The 21928-nt window shown below is 42.3% G+C and overlaps 2 protein-coding genes across 5 annotated transcripts in view; both read right to left on the bottom strand.

Annotated features, from left to right (window-relative positions):
• Positions 1-13: 13 nt before the first annotated feature.
• On the bottom strand, positions 14-10538 carry UQCRB (ubiquinol-cytochrome c reductase binding protein). The gene is made up of 4 exons (XM_089666654.1): positions 10452-10538; positions 4690-4761; positions 2558-2724; positions 14-241 (listed from the first exon to the last, which is right to left on the bottom strand). The coding sequence occupies exons 1-4, from the start codon at positions 10468-10470 to the stop codon at positions 164-166; spliced, it is 336 nt and encodes a 111-aa protein (XP_089522780.1). The 5' UTR covers positions 10471-10538; the 3' UTR covers positions 14-163.
• Positions 10539-17187: 6649 nt separating this feature from the next.
• The window catches only part of MTERF3 (mitochondrial transcription termination factor 3), a 97870-nt gene continuing 93129 nt past the window's right edge, over positions 17188-21928 (bottom strand). For all 4 annotated transcript variants that reach the window (XM_089666643.1, XM_089666641.1, XM_089666640.1 and 1 more), the window contains one exon: positions 17188-17581. In XM_089666643.1, coding sequence (XP_089522769.1) covers positions 17387-17581 — 195 coding nt within the window. In that variant the 3' untranslated portion in view covers positions 17188-17386. The remainder of the gene's footprint in view (positions 17582-21928) is intronic.

Raw genomic sequence — 21928 nt, 5'->3', positions numbered from 1 at the left:
AACAAATTTCAAATTCTCATTTGAAACATTTATTGTTGGTCAGCTCTAGAAATAAAGATCAGTAAGTAAGATCAAAAATTGATCCAGAAGATTGGTGAAAGCCACACATTTTTACATAAATACAAACAAAATGTCTGTAAAAGAATGAAGAGTGGTAGTCTCCTCATTTCTTGTTCCATTCTTCCTTCTCTTTTCTTTCACGAATCACTTCATTTAGGTATGGCTCCAAGTAGCGGACATCCTGAAAAAACAAAATTATAGTCATGCAATGTTTTAATTATTAAATAGCTGTCAAAACTAACATTCCTCGTCAGAACTGGTGGTTATTAGGCTAAAAGTATCCATACGAAGCCGGCTTGTTGTATACATCAGGCAGATAAATGGGCTCATATGTTGTACATTGTGCACACAACTGTCACTCTTAGAAATCAATCAGGCTTAAAAAAAAAGAAAAAGAAAAAAAGCTGATGCAATTGGGCCTTAATTATTAGCAGTGAAGCAAAAGAAGAGTTGTTGCAAACGGCAACCAGCAAGGCTTGATCTCTCAAATGCTATCATGGCTAACGGGTAAAAGCTGAACTGAGGGCCCATGCAGATGGTTGCAATCCAAGCAGACATGTGGAGGCATTCAGTGTGAAAGACACCAATGCACTTTACAGTAGCAAACGCACAGCAAGATAACGTACGTGTGTTGCATTAAAAAAAGTGCAGGTTTGATTTTTTGTACATTAAGATGCGCTACGAAGCTCAGTCAAAAAGAATGAGCTGAATTAAAGCAGAACACCTTAATGTGCAGCAACGTGTTGAGTTAAGGGAATGCATAATATGAAGGGGGCCTTAGGCTAGATTCACACTATAGCGACTCTACGAGCTGCGGTCTGCATGGACACAGTAGCCCATTCATTTAAATGGGCTGCTGTGCCTCCTGAAATGCATGAATTCCAGCGCCATTCTAGAAATCACAGCTGCATGGGAACCGCACGTGTAGTTCAGGTTCCCAGCGCAAAAGTGATTTTCAGCGCGTGCGGCATGCCATTAGGATTAATTACATCTGCACACATTTCCTGTGTTTTTCTGTGTGGGTGGTTGCGGCTGCGGGAAGAGGTGCGAGACCTGCAGCAGCAATCACCTGCACAGATGTGAACCTAGCCTTACTGCCCTTTTCAGAATTATGCCTCTAATCATACATAATTTATACAGTTTGTTTGAGGTTCCTTCCAAGGGCCCCCCACACAAGGAGCTCTCACTATAATGCATAGCATACCTTTATAATATGGCACACCGCTGCCACCATCTTCCCCAAAGCTTCTTCTGGGTCCAAAGGCTCTTCTCTTCTCAAGTGGTCACTGGCAGCCACTGACCTTGTAACTTATAAGTTACATGTCCCTAACACTCTGCCCTACCCTCAGCATGTAGAGAATTCTTCTGGGACTTACATACACAAAAATTAATTGAGAGGAGCACTGTGCACATTGCATGTCTCTTTTGCTGAAAAAGCGAAGTCTTTGTAATTTTTTTACAGAGATACTTTAGTTTTATTTTAAAGGTCTTCCTGGTTGGGCTGCATGACCTTTTACAAAGCACCTGTTATTCAGAATACAGTCATTTTTGTGGTTACATTTGTGCACAAATTCAGTATTGTATTGTTTATTTATTGTATATTTTGAAAGCCAGCATTTTCAGTCTACTGAATTTGACAGTGTATAGTATTGTCACTCCATACACTCTGCTTACAACCAATGTACAAGAAAGAAGGAATCATCTACCTGTGTTGAAAAAGAAAGTGGATATAGCTAGGAGGAGATATATTTCTAGAAACACCAATATGATATTTACACTTTAGATGGCCATGGGTCAGTGGAAAAAAAAAAAAAAAAAAGGTGGCAACGAAGCTTAACAAATATTTTTTTGTTTGATAACTTACAGGAATCTCCTAGGAACTTTTTTCAAAAATGGACATTCAATATAAAATACACAAAAAAAAAAACAAACAAAAAACCCCACACTTTACAAGAGTACAAAAACCACAACAAATTCTCCAGAATTCCTACTAAATGAAACATCTAGACTTAGTTGAACACTACTGAGTACAAAGTTGAGATACGTATGTGAACAATTCTGCCAGATTATTTAATCCAGGCCCCCCTTCCATACATTGCATGGGACAGGATTGGCACACAGCCTGAGACTGGGCACTATTATTTTATTCACCAGCATTTAAATCACTATAGGGCACAGCAGTAACATAGAGACCGAAAAAAAGCTCTATGGGGACACAAGCATCAGATACAGAAGTGCTGGATGTAAAGATTCTGCTGGTGGCTTTACTCTCCAAGGAAAGGAACTTTCCAAGAACAGAAGGTGGGACTAGTAGTGTATTAGAAAGACCCTGTCGTCAGTGCATTTCAACATAAATCTTCTCAAAAGGATAAGATTTACATTTAATATTTATGAGACTGCTGCAGAGCACTGCCATCTTACAGTAGATGTGATGTCAACAAATACACCAAACTTTCCCATTTATAAAATGTTTACGCCAGAAGAGCCAGATTCATACCTCTTCATATTTCGTCCACTGTTCTTTGGGCAAGATGACCTTTTTCAGATCAAGATCCAGAGCTCTCTTGATGCGGAACACTCTGTTGTCATACTCTGTGGGTGGTAACCTCTTAACAGCCTCTTTCACATCGTCGTTCTCATACAAAATGTCATCATGCATTAGGCCTATTGTAAGTAATAAACAAAAACATGAACCTGATTTTAAATGTAGAAGATGGCAAAGACTGCAACCCACTCTTTCAAACAAAGTCTTTAGACAGAGGCTGTGTATGTTGAACACCTGGGGGTCAGGTACAAACATGTCCTTCAGAAGAAATATATATTGGGAGGACAGAGAAGTCAAAAACGCACTGCATAAAATACTTCGGTCTACCAGACAGATCTACTACAAACTGGTATACTTTACCACTATAATTTAGAACTTTAGCCAACTTCTTATAAAAAAAAAAAAAAAGGGAAGAAGAAAGAAGAAGAAATGCTCCTTTGAACATTTTATATGATTTGACTATCCACCTTAGTCCAAAACCACAGCTGTTAATCCTGCCTGCCTCGCACTGGCCAGTAGCAGGATGAGCGCAGTTACTTTAGCATTGAAATGATACAGTTTTGGGGTGCCCTCCCTACACCACTGTGACCAATGTAACCTAAATGGTGCTTGTAGTTGCCACAGCAAAAGCTAAGGGAGCATTTTTCTGAGGTACACTCACAGCTGTATGTTTACATTAAAATGTACTCATTTATGGCAAAAAGTAATTTTTCTTTATATTTTCATTTACAACCACTTTAAGTATGGACTCAAAACCAGCATGTGTGACTCAAAGCCACTGATCAGACCCAACTGGATGGACGTCCAGCACTCTCTCCTCTTCAGATCAGAGACTCTCATATGGCCTTCCTATGGACGTCGATAACATTCATATAACGATCTCAGATGGCAAGGGCATGTATAAAAACATTTCCATTCACAGGAGAAGTTGATGGAGAGATCATGGCTCAGTCGGTGCTGTGCTTGGGGTCTGTGCTGTACTGCCCAGCACTGTTTACTACTAGGTTTCTAAAGATGAACTTAGCCTTTTGGAGTTTTCAATATAAAAAAAGAAAATACATGCTTACATCAAAACATACATTAACCGCTTCCCACCTGCCCTATAGCAGAAATACTGCTACAGGGCGGCATGGGTGCGCAACATCGCGTATATATGCCAGCTCAGGCACACTGCTGTGGATGGCTGTGCCATCCAAAGCAGTGTGCTCACAGTGAAGCACACTGACACCGCCCCCTAGTTAAGCACTCCCAGCACACTATTAACCCTTTGATTGCCCCTCATGTAACCCCTTCCTGCCCAGTGTCATTAGTACAGTGTCAGGGCTATTTTTTTTTTTTTTTAGCACTGATCACTGTAGTGGTGTCATTGGGGATGTCAGCGACACCAAGTCAGTTCCCCCGCAGTGTCAGAACGTCCGCCACAGTCCCGCTATAAGTCTCTGATCGCCACCATTCCTAGTAAAAAAAAACAAAAACCACAAAACGCAGTATATATATACCACCATTTGTAAACGCTATAACTTTCACGTAAACCACTTAATTTACATGTATTGTGATTTTTTTTTAGCAAAGACATGTAGCACAATACATTTTGGCCTAAATTTATGACTAAATTTGATCTTTAAAATTTTGTTACTGGATATGTTTAATAGCAAAAAGTCAAAAATAGTTTTTTTTCTCAAAATTGTCGTTTTTTTTAAATAGCGCAAAAAACAAAAAAAAAACAAAAAACCGCACAGGCGATCAAATACCACCAAGAGAAAGCTCAATTTGTGGGGAAAAAAAAAGGATGTAAATTTAATTTGGGTGCAGCGTTGCATGACCGTGCAATTGTCGTTAAAGTAAATCAGCACCGTAATGCAAAAAATGAACTGGTCAGGAAGGGGGGTAAATCCGAGGGCAAGTGGTTAACCAGTGTTGTAAAGTAGAAAAAGGGAAGCTGGCTGAAGAAAATGCAGACCGTTTTCATACAAAGCACCCTATCTCTGTCTAATAGAAATAGATTACACAGGTGCTTAGACAAACTTGGAAGGTGCATGAAAAGCCCCACAACATTAATGACACTTAAAAACATATGATATTACCTAGTTTATTAAATCCAGCAAGATTGTAGTACCACTTGCTTATGGTGCTCATCATTCGACGCGAGACTAAAACTGAGGAAAAAGCACAAACAGATTAATATCAGTTGCTCCACACATCTCTTGAGAATTATGTGTAAATATGGTTTACAACAGAGTTGCCGAGCAGCAGTCCTCAACCCAAGTGTGGTCTGTAGAATCACCTAAAGATTCAGCAACAATTATGTGGTGCAAGAATCTTCATCACTGGATATAAATTGAATGTATACATTGAAAGAGACAGTCAGTCACTTTTTACATTTCCCACAACAGGTCCAGTATACAAAGTAGAGAGTTTATATTTTCCCTTTGAGCAGCCAATACTCGCTGTCTGCAGGAGCTCTGCTGGCTCAACTATCTTCAGCATTCGGAACATCCAGGTATATCAGATGCCTGGTCCACTGCTGGGCACTGTGGTTCCCTCTTCAGACGCCTACATCACAAGACATAGTAGGGGCAAAAGGAAGGAACCACAACACGTCAGAATAGCAGGAATGCGCTACATTCAGAAGTATTAGACACCAACAGCAGCGCGAGATCGGCAATTCAGCAAAGCTTTAACAAAGCTGTAAAACGAATGGCCAGCTGTTACCATTTACCTCATTATATTACTTTGAAATTTACTGAAATGCCAGAAAATGACAATTCATTCTTTTTAATGCACTGCAGTGCATTGTAATGTATCATCATGCTGTGCCATGCAAAAATGCAGCAGGTTCTAATTTTTTCAGCACATCTCTTTGCAGCGTGGTGGTGTGGGCTAAACTAATAGAATATGAGGCCAACTGCCTTGTCTATACACTTGGCAAAGCTGCTCAATATAGGACCCTTAAAGCCTAACCACATTTAATGTCACTGTAAACTAGTGGTGCACTGAAATGAAAATTCAGAATGCACGTGGCTAAAAACCGAAATGTCTGCGTATGTGGGGGTGGAGAGGCTCAAATGTTTTTTTTTCGTATTTTTTTTTTTTTTTTAACTTTAATGTGTAGTTTTATCTATTTTTTAACTTTCAATTTTATTGCTATCACATAGGGGACCGATAGACCCCTCTGTGATAGCATATGAGCAACAGATCCTTTTAGTAGGGGGGAGGCAATTTGTGCAAGTAGGGGGCAGAAGAGGAGAAGGGTATATAGTGAGGGAGCAGTGTATACACTCAGGCTCCCCCTATATGTCACTGCTGGTTTTTAAATGTAATTACCAACTTTTTTTCCCTTCACATAGCTCCAAGAATGAGCTGCCATTCTCTTCTCCGCTAAAAGAAACTAAGCGGTGGAGTCACTGAGTGACCCCGCCCCTTAGTTTTCCTTAGTGGCAGAGAGAATGACAGCTCATTTTTGGAGCTATAGTGAAGGGAAAAAAAGCTGGTTCTCACTCCAGACAGACACACAGTGTAAATCAGACAGAGCTGTTCCCTTTATGATGTGCCTTTTATTTATTGATCATTTATGAGTATAATATTATTTACATTCGTTAAACATTTTTTAAGGTAATGCACTAGGCCAGTGCGCCCTCTGTTTGTTTTTCTCTATTCAGTACTTTGGACTCCCCCGGTCCTTTGAGGGCAGCAAGGTGTGCATATCCCAAGAATATCGATATGTGGTTCTAATGACATTGAGTCCATCCCCAAGCGCAGGAGTTACTGGGTTTTCCACTTCTACACTGCTATAAGAAAAAAAAAAAACAAAACAAAAAAACAGTAATTGCATTTAAAAACAATCCAGGTAGGGCAGACTTCATCCAGGTTAACTATTTCTCATTGGAACAATCCAGGTTTTTAAATGTAATTACGGGCTTTTTTTCCCCTTCACTATAACTCTGAGAAGGAGCTGTCATTCTCTCGTCCGCTAAAGGAAACTAATGGACGGGGTCACCCAGTGACTATGTGGGATGTCCTAAATCAATAAAAATCTGAGGGGTAGGTAACACCATAATAACCACCATTATCAATCCCAAAGGACCTACTCAGCAGTTTGTAATACGCTGTGGCCAAAGGCAGAAACCTTCATGGCACTGACATCCACCTGGCAGAACCTGGTGAATGTATGAACCGAGGACCATGTAGCGACCTTCCACACCTGAGCAACTGATGACAGGTAGGCCAAAATACCCCCACACTCCTGGTGGGCTCTTATCCTTCAAACCATAGGCTTCAATAATTAACTGGCAAATCCAATGAGAAATAGTTAACCTGGATGAAGTCTGCCCTTCCTGGGCCCTTCTGCCAGCACAACCATGATTCTTGACCTGTGACAACAAACTCAAGTAAATCCTGGCCACCCGAACTACGAGTATGCAGCGATCTTTCCTCTGCTGACTGTGGACTAGGGAAAAAAAAAAAAAATGCAAGACACTGTCCTGATTCAATGAAAACTAGAAACCACTCAAGGCAAGAAGATGAAGAAGATGGATGAGGATGCAACATCACCTTATCATGATGCAAGACCAAGAACAAATCCTTACATGAAAGAGGCCAGCTCTGACACTCTTTTTCCCCAAAAGTGACAGCATCCAAAGAAGCTACCTTGCAAGTCAAAAGACTGAGTTTCTTAAATTGGTTCAAACAGTGGCTTCTGCAAGGACAACCAAGACAAAGTCTCAAGGACAGCCTGACAGACGGGACCGTCCATGTTACACTTGCACTAAGTACGAATCAAGGAGTGAGAAACAACAGTCTCCGGAAAAATGGACAGAGCCGAAATCTGACCCTTAAATGGCATTTAGGGCAATTTCATTTCCCTTCCCGATTGGAAAAAGGATAAAAAAATCTTCCAATCCCACAGGTGCAAATTCCTGGCTTTACAGCAGGCATATAAGATTTCCAGGTCCTGTAATGGAAACTCCTTGAAGCCGGCTTGCTGGCGGTCAACATTTCAGAGAACTCTGAACTCAAGACCCCCCCAATCCTTCCAGACCTGGGCTTCAATAGTCAAGCCTTCAGTCCTAGCAATGGTAAAGCAGGATACATTATTGGACCCAAGACAATAGGTCTGGGTGGACTGGAAGATTCCAAGGAGCATCTACTGTCAGATTCACTATGTTGGTGTTCCAAGCCCTTCCTGGGCTAGGCCAGACTACCACTATTACCTCCTCCCAGATCGTGGAAAAAAGATACGGCAATAATTGAATTGAGGGAAGGTATAGAGTAATAAGAATTGGTCCCTAAGGTGTTAGCAGTGCATCAACCCCTAATACCAGTGGGCTGCACATCCTGGACACAACCTGTCAAACTTGTTGTAGAACCTGAAAGTCTGTAGATCCACATCAAATGCCGGCAAATTGCCGAGAACATCTCGGGATGCAGGGGCCACCCTCCTGGTAATAGCCACTGTCAACTGGGGAAAAACTGTCTGCCAGTTTTCTGTACCTGGAACATGTATTGCAAAGACGGAAAATGCTATTCTACCCCGGACAGAATGTGGTTCACCTTTTCCCAATCCCGACTCTTGGGGGGTTTATTTACTAAAGCTGGAGAGTCCAAAATCAGACTCCCTTCTGCATAGAAACCAATCAGCTTCTAACCTAAGCTTGTTCAATGAAGCTTTGGCAATGAAACCTGGAAGCTGATTGGTTTCTATGCAGAAGTGAGTCTGATTTTGGACTCTCCAGCTTTAGTAAATAAACCCCATGGTGTCATCCTGGTGGTTGATGTTTGCCACTGCTGTGGTATTGTCAATCCGAACCCTGACCACAAACCTGTGCAACTGGTTCATCAAATAATCCAGAGCAAGGCTTACTGCCCGAAGCGCCAAGATATTGATTGGCAGTATTTTCTCCTGTGGAGAGCAAGTCCCCTGAAATGTAACCACCTCCAGACTGGCATCAATGGTTACTATCTTCCAGATCCCTGGAAGGAAAATTACCCTCTCTCCAGATTCCAAACAACCACCAATTGGGACCCTGAAATACCCTGGGGACAAAGCCCTCTGGCAATCCAAAGCAAGAACCTGCATGAACCAGGCAGACAGAATGTTCTTCTACAAAAGATTTGGAGTGCAAGCACACGTAGGAAACTGCTTCAATGTAGATACCATTTCCTCATGCAGAGACGTACCGAAGGATACCTTCTGCTTCTTAACTGCCGCCCACCATATAGTTAAATGACGGACTTAAGGCGGGTCTCTCGTTCTGGGAGGACGTCATATGACGTCCTCCCATTCTAACAGCGCATGCGCAGCTCCGGGAGCGTGCAGCGTGGCGATCTGCGGATCACCGATCAACGGAAAGAGCCGAAGATGTCGGCTCAGTCATGTGATCAGCTGTGTCCAATCACAGCTGATCACATGTAAATAGCGAAATGCTGCCGGTTATCAGCATTTCTCTCCTCACGAGCTGTCATGCTGACACCTCGAGTGAGAGCCGTTAATCGGCATCCCTCAGAGGTGACATGTACACTGATCATCAGGGCACTGATGATCTGTGTAGCCCCAGCAGTGCTACCTGTCATTGTCCATCAGTGCCAGCTGTCAGTGCTCATCCATGCCACCTGCCCGTGCCCATCAATGCCACATTTCAGTGCCTACCAGTGCACATCAATGCCACATATCAGTGCCCATCTGAGCTGCCTTTGTGTCACCCATCAGTGCCAGTCAGTGCCGCCTAACAGTGCCATATATAAGTGCTGCCTTTCAGTGCCCATCAGTGATGCCTGTCAATGCTTACCAGTGCCACCTATCAGTAGCCAACAGTGCAGCCTATCAGTGCCCATCAGTGCAGCCTCATTAGCGCACATCAGTGAAGGAGAAAATTAACTTATTTACAAAATTGTATAACAAAAACTAAGAAAAAACTTTTTCTTCAAAATTTTCAGTGGTTTTTGGTTTGTTTAAGAAAAAATAAAAAACCCTGAGGTGATTAAATACCACCAAAAAAAAGCTCTGTCTGTCACACAAAAATGATACAAATTTCATATGGGTACAGTGTTGCATGACCGCGCAATTGTCATTCAAAGTGCAACAGCACTGAAAGCTGGAAATTGGCCTGGGCAGGAAGGGGGTATACGTGCCTGGTAGGCTAGTGGTTAAATTCTGCTTTAAACTTGGAACTGACTGCTCTCGGAGCAAAGAGATCATTGATGTATCCTGGAATTGACACCCCGTGTCCTCAGCAAGCCCAGCACCAGGGTTAGGAGCTTTGTGAACACTCGGGAGGCTGTGGCCAGGTTATGGGACAGGAAGTGACGGGAAATCTCCCCAATGGGACACAGGTGGCAAAAATAAACCAACAGGGATTACAATCCTCCTTTACTCCATCCAAAATGAAAACGTTTTGCCTGTAGGTCAATTTAATAGATTATCTGGATTTAGGATGGATAGAACTTTTGATGGATAATTTCCATTGATGGCAACACTACAGTGTGTGTCACATTGACTGAGAATTGCAGTCGCTGGTGTGCCATTCCTCCTATAACAAGTCACTTCAGGCCTGGCCACCCCTGGGGTGCTGACTACATATTCTATACACACAGCTAGGGGCAGGCCATCCCCTGCAGGGGCTCCAGGCACACCACCCCTCTCCAATGTACAGACAGTAGGGGGCAGAGGGCTGACTGTCCCCGGGTCACCTGGAGGACACAGCTCTCCCCGCCTCTCTATGGAGCTCACAGCCCCCCGCATCGTCCTCACCATGTGCCCCCCACTACACTGAACCCCGTCCCCCGTCTGTCACCCACACCAGCCACCCCGTACTCCCGATACACCACATGACATATCCTATGTCCTTACCCGGTGCCGTGGCCGCCATCTTTCCAAGCCTTCAGCTGCAAACTGACGTCATCAGCCGCAGCCGGGCGCAAGGAGATAGGGCAGTGTGGGCGGAAGTAAAGCCTGCTGCTTGTCATGTCACTTTTGACCTTCCTCATTCTGTTACTGTGCACACTCCACCTGACAGAGTTCTGTAGTGTACAGGAATGGCATGGCTGGTGCTGAGGAGGAAAGCAGTGATAGAATATGCAGAGACCAGAATGTGAGCTAAAAAAGGAGGAAGAGGAAAAGAAAGGAAAAAAACCCTACATTTTCCAATTTTATGTTTCTGTCTGTACATTCAATTTATAGTTGCTTATAAAATATATTTTTTGTATGATTACTTCTTTTTTTGGTTTACAAAATCCATATACTTTATTGTAAAACGGATCCCAGATTGTCTATTTCAAACAGAACTTCGCTACATCTGAGCACCACAAATTAAAAACACAATTTAATTCATTTTTAATACTCAGCGCAAACTCCCCCGTCCATCCATGTCTCCATGCTTTATTTTGCTGAGAAACCGCTTTGAAAAAAAAACTCTCCCTAGCATGTCCAGCTGCAGTCATCTTGAGGAAGGGCAGATGATTCATGTCACATTTACTTCCTGTAATCCATCTACCCTTAGCTCAGGCATGCAGGCAGGAGGACATGCTTAGCTGGGAAAACACACCCTCCCCTCCTGAAGACTCCTGGGATGTATGACATCATTTGCCTAGGCCAGAAACCAGGAAGTAACTGAAGAAATATAAAAAATATAGTTTAAAACAAGTACATTTAATATACCTTCCTATGTATTTATTAATGCTAGTGAGGATTAACCGCTTCCTGTCTGCCCTATAGCAGAAATGCTGCTACAGAGAGGCACGGGTATGCAAAATCACACACATATATATATGTGTGTGATTTTGTGTTTCTGGGCAGGGGGAGCACGAGAGCTGCACGCACACCCTACCTGCACCGCCGCTTGGGGTCACGGCTGTCAATCACCAGGTCCTGGTCAGTGATTACTTGCCAGTGCCCGGTGATTTCCAAGGATCTCCAACAGGGAGTAGAACTGTTTTGTTTACTAACAGTTCTCCCTGTCAGCTCAGGCGCACTACAGTCCATTTAACATGGTTCCCTATGGGGCATGTTCACATCTATGCTTTATTGAGCTGTTGCATTTTTGGAAAGGGTCAGAGACTTTTTTAAAAGCAAAAAGCAGCATCTTTGCTACAATAAAGTAGCTGCTGAAATGCATGGTAGAGCATTTGTGCTGCGTTTTGCATTTTTATTAGTGGTGCACCAAAATGAAAATTCTGGTGCCGAAACCGAAAATTCAGCATGCACTTGGCCGAAAGCCAAAACCGAAACTGAAATGGACAGTTTTTAAAAATTAAAATATTTTTCAAACGCAATTTTTTTGGAAAAAATACACTTAAATGATTAAAAAAAAACCCACAATATATATGCCAATTTGTTTGTAAAATATGAAAGATGATGTTATGCCGAGTAAATAGATACCCAACATGTCATGCTTTAAAATTGTACACACTCGTGGAATGGTGTCAAACTACGGTACTTAAAAATCTACATGGGTGATGTTTTTTAAAATGTCTACAGGTTACCAGTTTAAAGTTACAGAGGAGTTCTAGTGCGAGAATTATTGCTCTTGCTCTGACGTCCATGGCGATATCTCACGTGTGTGATTTGAATACCATTTACATATGTGGGTGTGGCCTACGTATGCGTTCACCACTATGTGTGAGCACGGGAGGGACGGGGGCATTTTAAACTTTTTTTTTTTATTATTTCATTTTTTTTTCCTTTAAAAAAAAAAATTTTAATCACTTTTATTCCTATCACAAGGAATGCATGCATCCCTTGTGATAGAAATATGTAGTAACAGGTCCTCTTTATAGAGATATGGGATCAATAACCCCACATCCCTCCTCTACAATGTAAAGCATTAGATCAAAAAAGCATTGATCTAGTGCTTTAAAAAGAAAAAAAGGCCTTGTTTACAAGGCGCCGGAACCGGAAGTGACGTCGCTCCGGTCCTCCAAGGACATAGAGATGAGTGGAGGCCATCTTTCCTTCACTTATCTCTATGCCCAGTGCCGGATAGTTCGATGGTTTCTCAGATAAGGTTGAGAACCACCGAGCAGCGGCTAGCAGAGGGGGGTGGCGACGGCGGCGGAGGGAGGCAAGGGGAGGGGTTATTTTCAGCACCTCTATTGGTGCTTATTTTCATATCGGCCAAAATGTTTCAGCCACCAAAATGTCGGTGCATCCCTAATTTTTATTTTTCCCAGCAATAAAAAAAATTCCACTTTAACAAAAAAAAAAAAAAAGCTGAACAAAACGCAAAATGTGGTAAAACTGTTTCAAAAACACATGTACTAGATTGTAAGCTCGAAAGAGCAGTGCCCTCGAACCCCTCGTGTATTGTGTATCTATTTTTTTGAACAGTCTAATATTCACTTTTCTTCAATTTTTTTAGAGGAACAACCCAAATTTGATATATTTTTCTTCATGTTTGATTTGGAATAGAATGTGTAGTGTTTCCAATGCATTTGTGTGTATGTAAATAAAAGCTATTAGAAGGATTTTGAGCTTTATTCACTTTTTTCAACACACTGCTATTATTTTGAACACAACTGTATGTGAACCAAGCCTAAACCACATCCATACTGCATGCACAGTCTTTGCCATGTACTCTTTTGATTTGTATTGTAGTTGTACTGTCTGCCCTTATGTTGTACAGCGCCGTGTAAATTGTTGGCACTATATAAATCCTATATTATAATAATGGATAGTTGTGCTCAAGAGTTTGCATACCCTGGCAGAAATGTGACACTTTGGCATTGATACTGAAAATATGACTGATCATGCCAAAGAACTGTCTTTTATTTAAGAATATTGATCATATGAAGCCATTTATTATCACAAAGATGTTTGGTTCCTTTTTAACCACTTGCCTACTGGGCACTTTCACCCCCTTCCTGCCCAGGCCAATTTTCAGCTTTTAGCACTGTTGCACTTTGAATGACAATTGTGTGGTCATGCAACACTATACCCATTTGAAATTTTTATCATTTTTTCACACACATAGAGCTTTCTTTTGGTGGTATTTAATCACCACTTGGGTTTTATTTTTTGCACTATAAAGAAAATAAAAAGCAAAGCATTTGAAAAAAAAATGTTTTCTTTGTTTCTATTATAAAATTTAGCAAACTGATGTGTATTGATGAGGCTGCATGGATAGGCAGCACTGATGGGCACTGATGAGGTGGGACTGATATGTAGCACTGATGAGGCAGCTCTGATGAGGAGGCACTGATGATGCATTGATATGCAGCAATGATGGGCACTGATAGGTGGTACTGATGGGCACTAATGAGGCAGCTCTGATGAGGAGGCACTGATGATGCATTGATATGCAGTAATGATGGCACTGACTGATAGCAATAACTGGAGGCACTGACTGGCGGCACTGCTGGGACGCCCTCCCAGAACTGGGCAACTGTGCTGTAGCCGTTTTTTGGCTATAGCACGGTTGGGAAGCAGTTAAATAATTATACAGAAATCGCCCAAATGGCCCTGATCAAAAGTTTCCATACCCTGGAATGTTTGGTCTTTGTACAGACATGCAAGGTGACACACACAGGTTAAAGGAGAAGTTCACCTTTCACACCCATATTCATATAACATGTTATTAATAAACCGACCTCCACTCCTTCGCTATGACAGCTAGGGGAGGTCTTCTCCACCCACTAGCTGTCAAAATTTAAAAAAAAAATCGTTTATGAATGAGAAACTACAAGTCCCATCAGCCTTAGTGGCTGTCAGCATGTAGTTCTCAATGAACTACCATAGCACTGTGGAGCACCATGGTAGTTCATTGATCCTTCCTGTCAGTATAACTGCTTGCTCATACATCCCATATGGCAAGCAGAGAACTGCTGATCATTGGTGCAATGCTTTCCATGCTCCTGCAACAAAAAATAATAAATGTACATTTTTTTACCTGCAAAAAAATTAGCACTTATTATTTTTCAGCAAAAGGTGAACTTATCCTTTAAAATGGCAATTAAAGGTTAATTTCCCACATCTGTGGCTTTTTAAATTGCAATTAGTGTCTGTGTAAATAGTCAATGAGTTTGTTAGCTCTCACCTGAGCAAGCTAGATACTGAGCCATGGGGATCAGAAAAGAACTGTCAAAAGACCTGCATAACAAAGTAATGGAACTTTATAAAGATGGACAAGGATATAAAAAGGTATCCAAAGCCTTGAACATGCCAGTCAGTACTGTTCAATCACTTATTAAGAAGTGGAAAATTCGGGGATCTCTTGATAGCAAGTCAATCAGGCTATCACAGCGATCAGGTGACCTGGAATTGGGAGTTCCGGATCCCGATCATTAGAACGGTACACAGGGCTCTCAGTGACACCCCGGTCTTTGTGCTGGGAGTGTGCTGCACTGTGCGCTCCCAGCAAAAAGACATGTATGAAAAATAGCGGCCCCACGGAAAAAAGCCCAGTGAGGCCTCTAATTTGCATGTGGTCGGCGTCAAGGGGTTAATTGTGCTCAAACTGTTAAACGGAATGCATATTTTACATCTGTTTTCATGCACGTTTCATGAGATTTACATGTTGCAGATTCCTGCGCAGAACAAATCTGTATGTGCTCCTAGTGTTGTGGTGTGAACAGGGCACATACAGAACAATTGTTTTCGTTTTGTCCTTGCAGAATGCGTGCAGAAAAACTAATGTCTCTGCACCATGAGCCCCCAAGTGCTATTGGCCATAATGTGCTCGTGTGCATACCATATTAGCTCATTATGGCAGACTTATGAAGGCCAGATTGGTCGAATTCTGAACAAATTTTCTTTAGAAAATCATAAATTTCATGCATTTTATAATCTGATGGTGCCACCATTGATATCGAAATTGGACCAAACAAGCCTTTAATTCCATCTCATGTTGCTACAGAAAAGAATTTCCGTGGCCAAGAATTGTCTTTTCTTTCCAGGTCACTGTTCATGCTCATTTCTTTTTCAAAATACATTCCTTGCACGATTCTCCCATCATTGATTAGAAATTTGTTCATTTTTCAAAACATTTTGTGTGGTGATAACAGCCTGTCTATGGGAGAGCATACAGTAGCTAGCCACTGCCGACCGCCATGCTCACTGTACACATTGTCCCAGACAGACAGGTATAATGCTTGGACATGTATGCCAGCACACTAAAGATCTCCTCATCCAGTTTCCCCGTGCATGGGTGTAGCTCAGCTTCGTCATGTCCTGTAGTTTGCCCTGATGTGTTTTATCCCTCAGACCTTTCACCATTTTTGTTGACTGTTTCTGGACTTGTTCTTATATCTTTTTCTAAATCAGATCTCCAGAACTGCACACAGTTTTCTATATGAGGTCCAACTAAAGATCTCTATAGTGGAATCAGGACCTGCTGGTGATCCCTCTAGTGAGAAGTTCTTTATTGTGGAATCAAGACCTCATTCCTCATGTTGGTGATCCTTCTAATGAGAAGATCTCTATAGTGGAATCAGGTCCTTCTTCCTGCTGGTGATCCCTTTAGTGCTAAGGTCTACACTATATTGCCAAAAGTATTTGGACGTCTGCCTTTACACACACATGAACTTTAATGGCATCCCAGTCTTAGTCTGTAGGGTTCAATATTGAGTTGGCCCACCCTTTGGAGCTATAACAGCTTCAACTCTTCTGGGAAGGCTGTCCACAAGGTTTAGGAATGTGTCTATGGAAATGATTGACCATTCTTCCATAAGTGCATCTATGAGGTCAGGCACTGATGTCGGACGAGAAGGCCTGGCTTGCAGTCTCCCACTCTAATTCATCCCAAAGGTGTTCTGTCGGGTTGAGGTCAGGACTCCGCGCAGCCCACTCAAAGTTCCTCCACCCCAAACTTGCTCATCCATGTCTTTATGGACCTTGCTTTGTGCACTGGTGTGCAGTCATGTTGGGACAGGAAGGGGTCATCCCCAAACTGTTCCCACAAAGTTGGGAGCATGAAATTGTCCAAAATATCTTGGTATGCTGATTCCTTAAGAGTTCCCTTCCCTGGAACTAAGGGACCAAGTCCAACCCCTGCAAAACAACCCCACCCCACAATCCCCCCTCCACCAAACTTTACACTTAGATTAGCACAACAACAGTACGTAAAGAGATTCATTGAATGGCCGAGCAGTTGCACCAAGTCTTACATCACCAAGTGCAATGCAAAGTGTTGGATGCAGTGGTGTAAAGCAGGCCACCACTGGACTCTGTCTGGCAATCCGATGGACGTGTCTGGGTTTGACGGTTGCCAGGAGAATGGTACTTGCCTGACTGCATTGTGCAAAGTGTTAAATTTGGTTCTTTTTTCTTTCCCCATTGCCTGGCCACACTAAGTGAGAATCTTTCTTTTAAGGTTTCCATGTACCTGCTAAGTTGATTTCCCCTCCATCCCAAAGACATGATAGGAAGTTAGAGGGTAACACCTTTGACTGCTTTCACTGGATTAGGTTCCCTCACAAGGACATTTCCTCCATGCCCCGGATTCCAGTGACAGTCGACAAATTCTGAATTTTCCCTTTCTGTCTTGGAGACATCTGTAACTTCCCAGCAGATACATTTACAGCTGTAATAAACAAACAGAAGCTCCAACCCTTCCCCGCTCCTTACAAAACTAGAAAGACACACATTAACACCCTTCTGTCCGTTTCCATGCAATTTATTATACAGTATGTAACATAAATATTACCTATTTACAAAGTATAGACTTATGTAAGTGAAATCAAACATGTTTATTCTAAAAAAAAAAAAAATACAGAATCCTGTGTCAGTATCACAGTATACATAAATGATAATAAATTCACATAAAACATTTTATGACATATCTTTCTGTACATCTACATAGATTTACGGAACCTATCAAAGTCCTGTATAGAGGCCTTGGCAACTTCTCCACAGAAAATATCATCAGGCACGACTGCCACTTTATCTAAGGAGACATAGTTGGGTTGTGCTGAGTCATAAATTGCTCTTCCCAGAAAAGAGAGAAACATGTGTCTTTCCTTTATTTTCAACAGGCTGGAATTGAAAATCTGAAAAGAAGAAAGGGAGAAAGTCAACGTATTTCAATTCATTATTTTTTTTTAAACATTTGATTTTATCATGGTTTTAGTATTGCAGATTTACAGAAAATAAAACAAAAACCATAAAAAGACAACATAAATTTGCTTCCGTTATCCAAACGTGTGGTGCTCCACTTATAAAGCCTAACTCCACAAACAATGTCCCTTTAAACCAGCAGTTCTCAACCTGTGGGTCGCAACCCCTTTGGGGGTCGAATGATCCTTTCACAGGGGTCGCCTAACACTATCGGAAAAAACACATTTCTGATGGTCTTAGGAATCGAGACACCGCTCCTCTATCCGTCTCCAGGTGGGTCCGCCCACATGCAGATACGCCCACATACGAGTACCCGGCATGATGATATCATCGCGCCAACCCCGTCACATACACCCCGTACAAATACAGGTGTATGTGACAGGGTTGGTGCCATAATGTACTTATGTGGACCAGTCACACGTGTAAAGAGCATCTACAGTGTAGAAAGCAGCTGCTGTGTTGAAAGCAGCTACTCTGTTAAAAGCAGCTACAGTGTTGAAAGCAGCAGTATTGGAGGTAAAACGACACTTCATTAATTATTACTAGGTAAATGTAAAATCATGTAACATATTGTTTTTGTGATTAATTACTGTGATTAATTACTATGTTCAATTTGTAACAATGAAAATGCATCCTGCATATCAGATATTTACATTACGATTCATAATAGTAGCAAAATTACAGTTATGAAGTAGCAATGAAAATAATTTTATGGTTGGGGGTCACCACAACATGAGGAACTGTATTAAAGGGTTGCGGCATTAGGAAGGTTGAGAACCATTGCTCTAGAGGAGTAAAATCATGTAACATATTGTTTTTGTGATTAATTACTATGCTTTAATTACCGTATTTGCCGGCGTATAAGACGACTGGGCGTATAAGACGACCCCCCTACTTTTCCTGCTAAAATGTAGTGTTTGGGCTATACTCGCCGTATAAGACTACCCCTCTTCCAATGCACACCAGTGGGAGGAATAGTGCCCCATCATTGATGTCAGTGGGAGGAATAGTGCCCCATTATTGGTGTCAGTGGGAGGAATAGTGCCCCATCATTGGTATCAGTGGAAGGAATAGTGCCCCATCATTGGTATCAGTGGGAGGAATAGTGCCCCATCATTGGTATCAGTGGGAGGAATAGTGCCCCGTCATTGGTATCAGTGGGAGGAATAGTGCCCCATCATTGGTATCAGTGGGGGGAATAGGTGCCCCATCATTGGTATCAGTGGCAGGAATGGTGCCCCATCATTGGTATCAGTGGCAGGAATAGTGCCCCATCATTGGTGTCAGTGGGAGGAATAGTGCCCCATCATTAATGTCAGTGGGAGGAATGGTGTCCCATCATTGGTGTCAGTGAGGGGTGGAATAGTGCCCCATCATTGGTGTCAATGGGGGGTGGAATAGTGCCCCATCATTGGTGTCAGTGGGGGGGAGGAATAGTGCCCCATCGTTGGTGTCAGTGGGAGGAATAGTGCCCCATCGTTGGTATCAGTGGGAGGAATAGTGCCCCATCATTGGTATCAGTGACACCAATGATGGGGCACTATTCCTCCCACTGAGACTTGCTGACCCTGTTCTCGTATGGTGCTGCTGCAGCCAGCATATGTGGTTGCAGCAGCACCTCTACACAGCACACTTACCTGCTGCTCCGGCACTCAATTTTCGCGGGGCCGCTCGGCTCCGCCCCCTCGCCGGTGATTGGCCGCCTGTGTGCCTTTCCTGAGCTACAGTTCTGGCGGCCAATCACCGGTGAGGAGGCGGAGCCGAGCAGCCGCACGAACATCCAGTGGCCGAACTGAAGGAGACGCCGCGCTTCCTGGACCGGATCGTCGTGGGACTGGATCCAGGTAAGAGACATCAGCCCCTGCAAACCCCTGTACTTAATGCCGCAGCCCCCCTAACATGTGTACCGGCGTATAAGACGACCCCGACTTTTGAGAAGATTTTCAAGGGTCAAAAAGTCGTCTTATACGCCGGCAAATACGGTATGTTCAATTTGTAACAATGAAAATACATCCTGCATATCAGATATTTACATTGCAATTCATAATAGTAGCAAAATTACAGTTATGAAGTAGCAACGAAAATAATTTTATGGTTGGGGGTCACCACAACATGAGGAACTGTATTAAAGAGTCGTGGCATTAGGAAGGTTGAGAACCACTGCTTTAAACAGTTCATCTCTTTAAACAGCTTCCTTTGATTGACTGAGGCAGAGATCATGATGTCATCCCTCAGCCAATCAGAAAAAGCCGTGCATTCATTCATAGAATACAAAGATTCCTGTGAATGGCTATGTATCGCTCAGCCCAACTCGGTTTTGCTCTGGGAGTCTCATCAGACTGCCAAAAACAGTGCTGTATACTGTAGCTGAGGCTACATACAGGTAATACAGCGTGTCCAGCAAATGCACAAATTAGTGCAGTAATTTGGGTCAGCTTGGTCCAAATAAACTTTAGAGGGACATTAAACATGGAGTTAGGCTTTAAATTATCCCAAGAGATTTTTGAGAACATTTTCACCTTTCACTGGGTGCACAGTTCCCCAAGAGCATTAGGCCCCATTCACTATGATGTGCATTGCAAATATGTGACGCTATGCACATAGGGCGGCCCATTAATTTTACACAAAAAAACCCGGCAAACAAAACTCGTGCAACTTTTTGAGCGTTGCACATTTTTTTGTACTGCATGTTTTGCATTTGCTGCATCAAAAAACTTTAGGGGTGCAATTAAAAATGAATGTCACCACAACCCAGACACATGGTTTTTGTGTGTTACAAATTTTGTGCACATTCACAAGATTCTTTACTGTGAATGCAGCCTAAAGCCTAGTACACATGATCAGAAAAGTGGACCAAAAATACCGCTTTCGAAGCAATCGTACAATAAGCTGATCATTAGTACACAGCTTTCGTCTGAAATTATTGGAAGGGACAAGCATGAAAGTTTTTCTTGTACGATACAAGACTGTACAATTTTCATTTAAACAGTACAGTTTTAGCTCGAAAATACAATACAAATACAGTGCCTTGAAAAAGTATTCATACCCCTTGAAATTTTCCACATTTTGTCATGTTACAACCAAAAATGTAAATGTATTTTATTGGGATTTTATGTGATAGACCAACACAAAGTGGCACATAATTGTGAAGTGGAAGGAAAATTATAAACTGTTTTCAAAATTTTTTACAAATAAATGTGAAAAGTGTGACGTGCATTTGCATTCAGCCCCCCTGGAGTCAATACTTTGTAGAACCACCTTTTTCTGCATTTACAGCTACAAGTCTTTTTGGGGATGTCTCTACCAGCTTTGCACCTCTAGAGAGTGAAATTTTTGCCCATTATTCTTTGCAAAATAGCTCAAGCTCCATCAGATTGGATGGAGACAGACTGTGAACAGCAATTTTCAAGTCTTGCCACAGATTCTCAATTGGATTTAGGTTTGGACTTTGACTGGGCCATTCTAACACATGAATATGCTTTGATCTAAACCATTCCATTGTAGCTCTGGCTGTATGTTTCGGGTCGTTGTCCTGCTGAAAGGTGAACCTCCGTCCCAGTCTCAGTCTTTTGCAGACTCTAACAGATTTTCTTCTAAGAAAGCCCTGTATTTGATTTGGTTCCATCCATCCTTTCCATCGACTCTGACAAGCTTCCCTGTCCCTGCTGAAGAAAAGCATCCCTACAACATGATGCTGCCACCACCACGGTTCACGGTGGGGATGGTGTGTTCAGGGTAATGTGCAGTGTTAGTTTTCTGTCACTCATAGCGTTTTGCTTTTAGGCCAAAAAGTTCAATCTTGGTTTCATCTGACCAGAGCACCTTCTTTTACGTTTGCTGTGTCCCCCACATGCCTTCTCACAAACTGCAAATGAGATTTCTTATGGCTTTCTTTCAACAATGGGTTTCTTCTTGCCATTCTTCCATAAAGGCCAGATTTGTGGAGTGCACGACTAATAGTTGTCCTGTAGACAGATTCTCCCACCTGAGCAGTGGATCTCTGCAGCTCCTACAGAGTTACCATGGGCCTTTTGGCTGCTTCTCTGATTTAATGCTCTCCTTGCCCGGCCTGTCAGTTTAGGTGGACGGCCATGTCTTGGTAGGTTTGCAGTTGTGCCATACTCTTTCCATTTTCGGATGATGGATTGAACAGTACTCCCTGAGATGTTCAAAGCTTGGGATATTGTGTTATAACCTAACCCTGTGTTAAACTTTTCCACAACTTTATCTCTGACCTGTCTGGTGTGTTCCTTGGCCTTCATGATGCTGTTTGTTCACTA

Source organism: Staurois parvus, unplaced genomic scaffold (genome assembly GCF_062004578.1).
Source record: "Staurois parvus isolate SC_StPar_1 unplaced genomic scaffold, SC_StPar_1.0 ptg000052l, whole genome shotgun sequence".
Classification (NCBI taxonomy): domain Eukaryota; kingdom Metazoa; phylum Chordata; class Amphibia; order Anura; family Ranidae; genus Staurois; species Staurois parvus.
Note: the sequence above shows the minus strand (reverse complement) of the source record. Positions and strands in the feature narration are given on the sequence as shown.

What these genes read in the sequence shown, in the direction of transcription:
- UQCRB (XM_089666654.1), bottom strand. An exon ending in TGCTGGATTTAATAAACTAG is followed by an intron (nt 2,725 to 4,689) that starts GTAATATCATAT and finishes TACTTACAATAG; the next exon opens with GCCTAATGCATGATGACATT. An exon ending in AGTGGACGAAATATGAAGAG is followed by an intron (nt 242 to 2,557) that starts GTATGAATCTGG and finishes TTGTTTTTTCAG; the next exon opens with GATGTCCGCTACTTGGAGCC.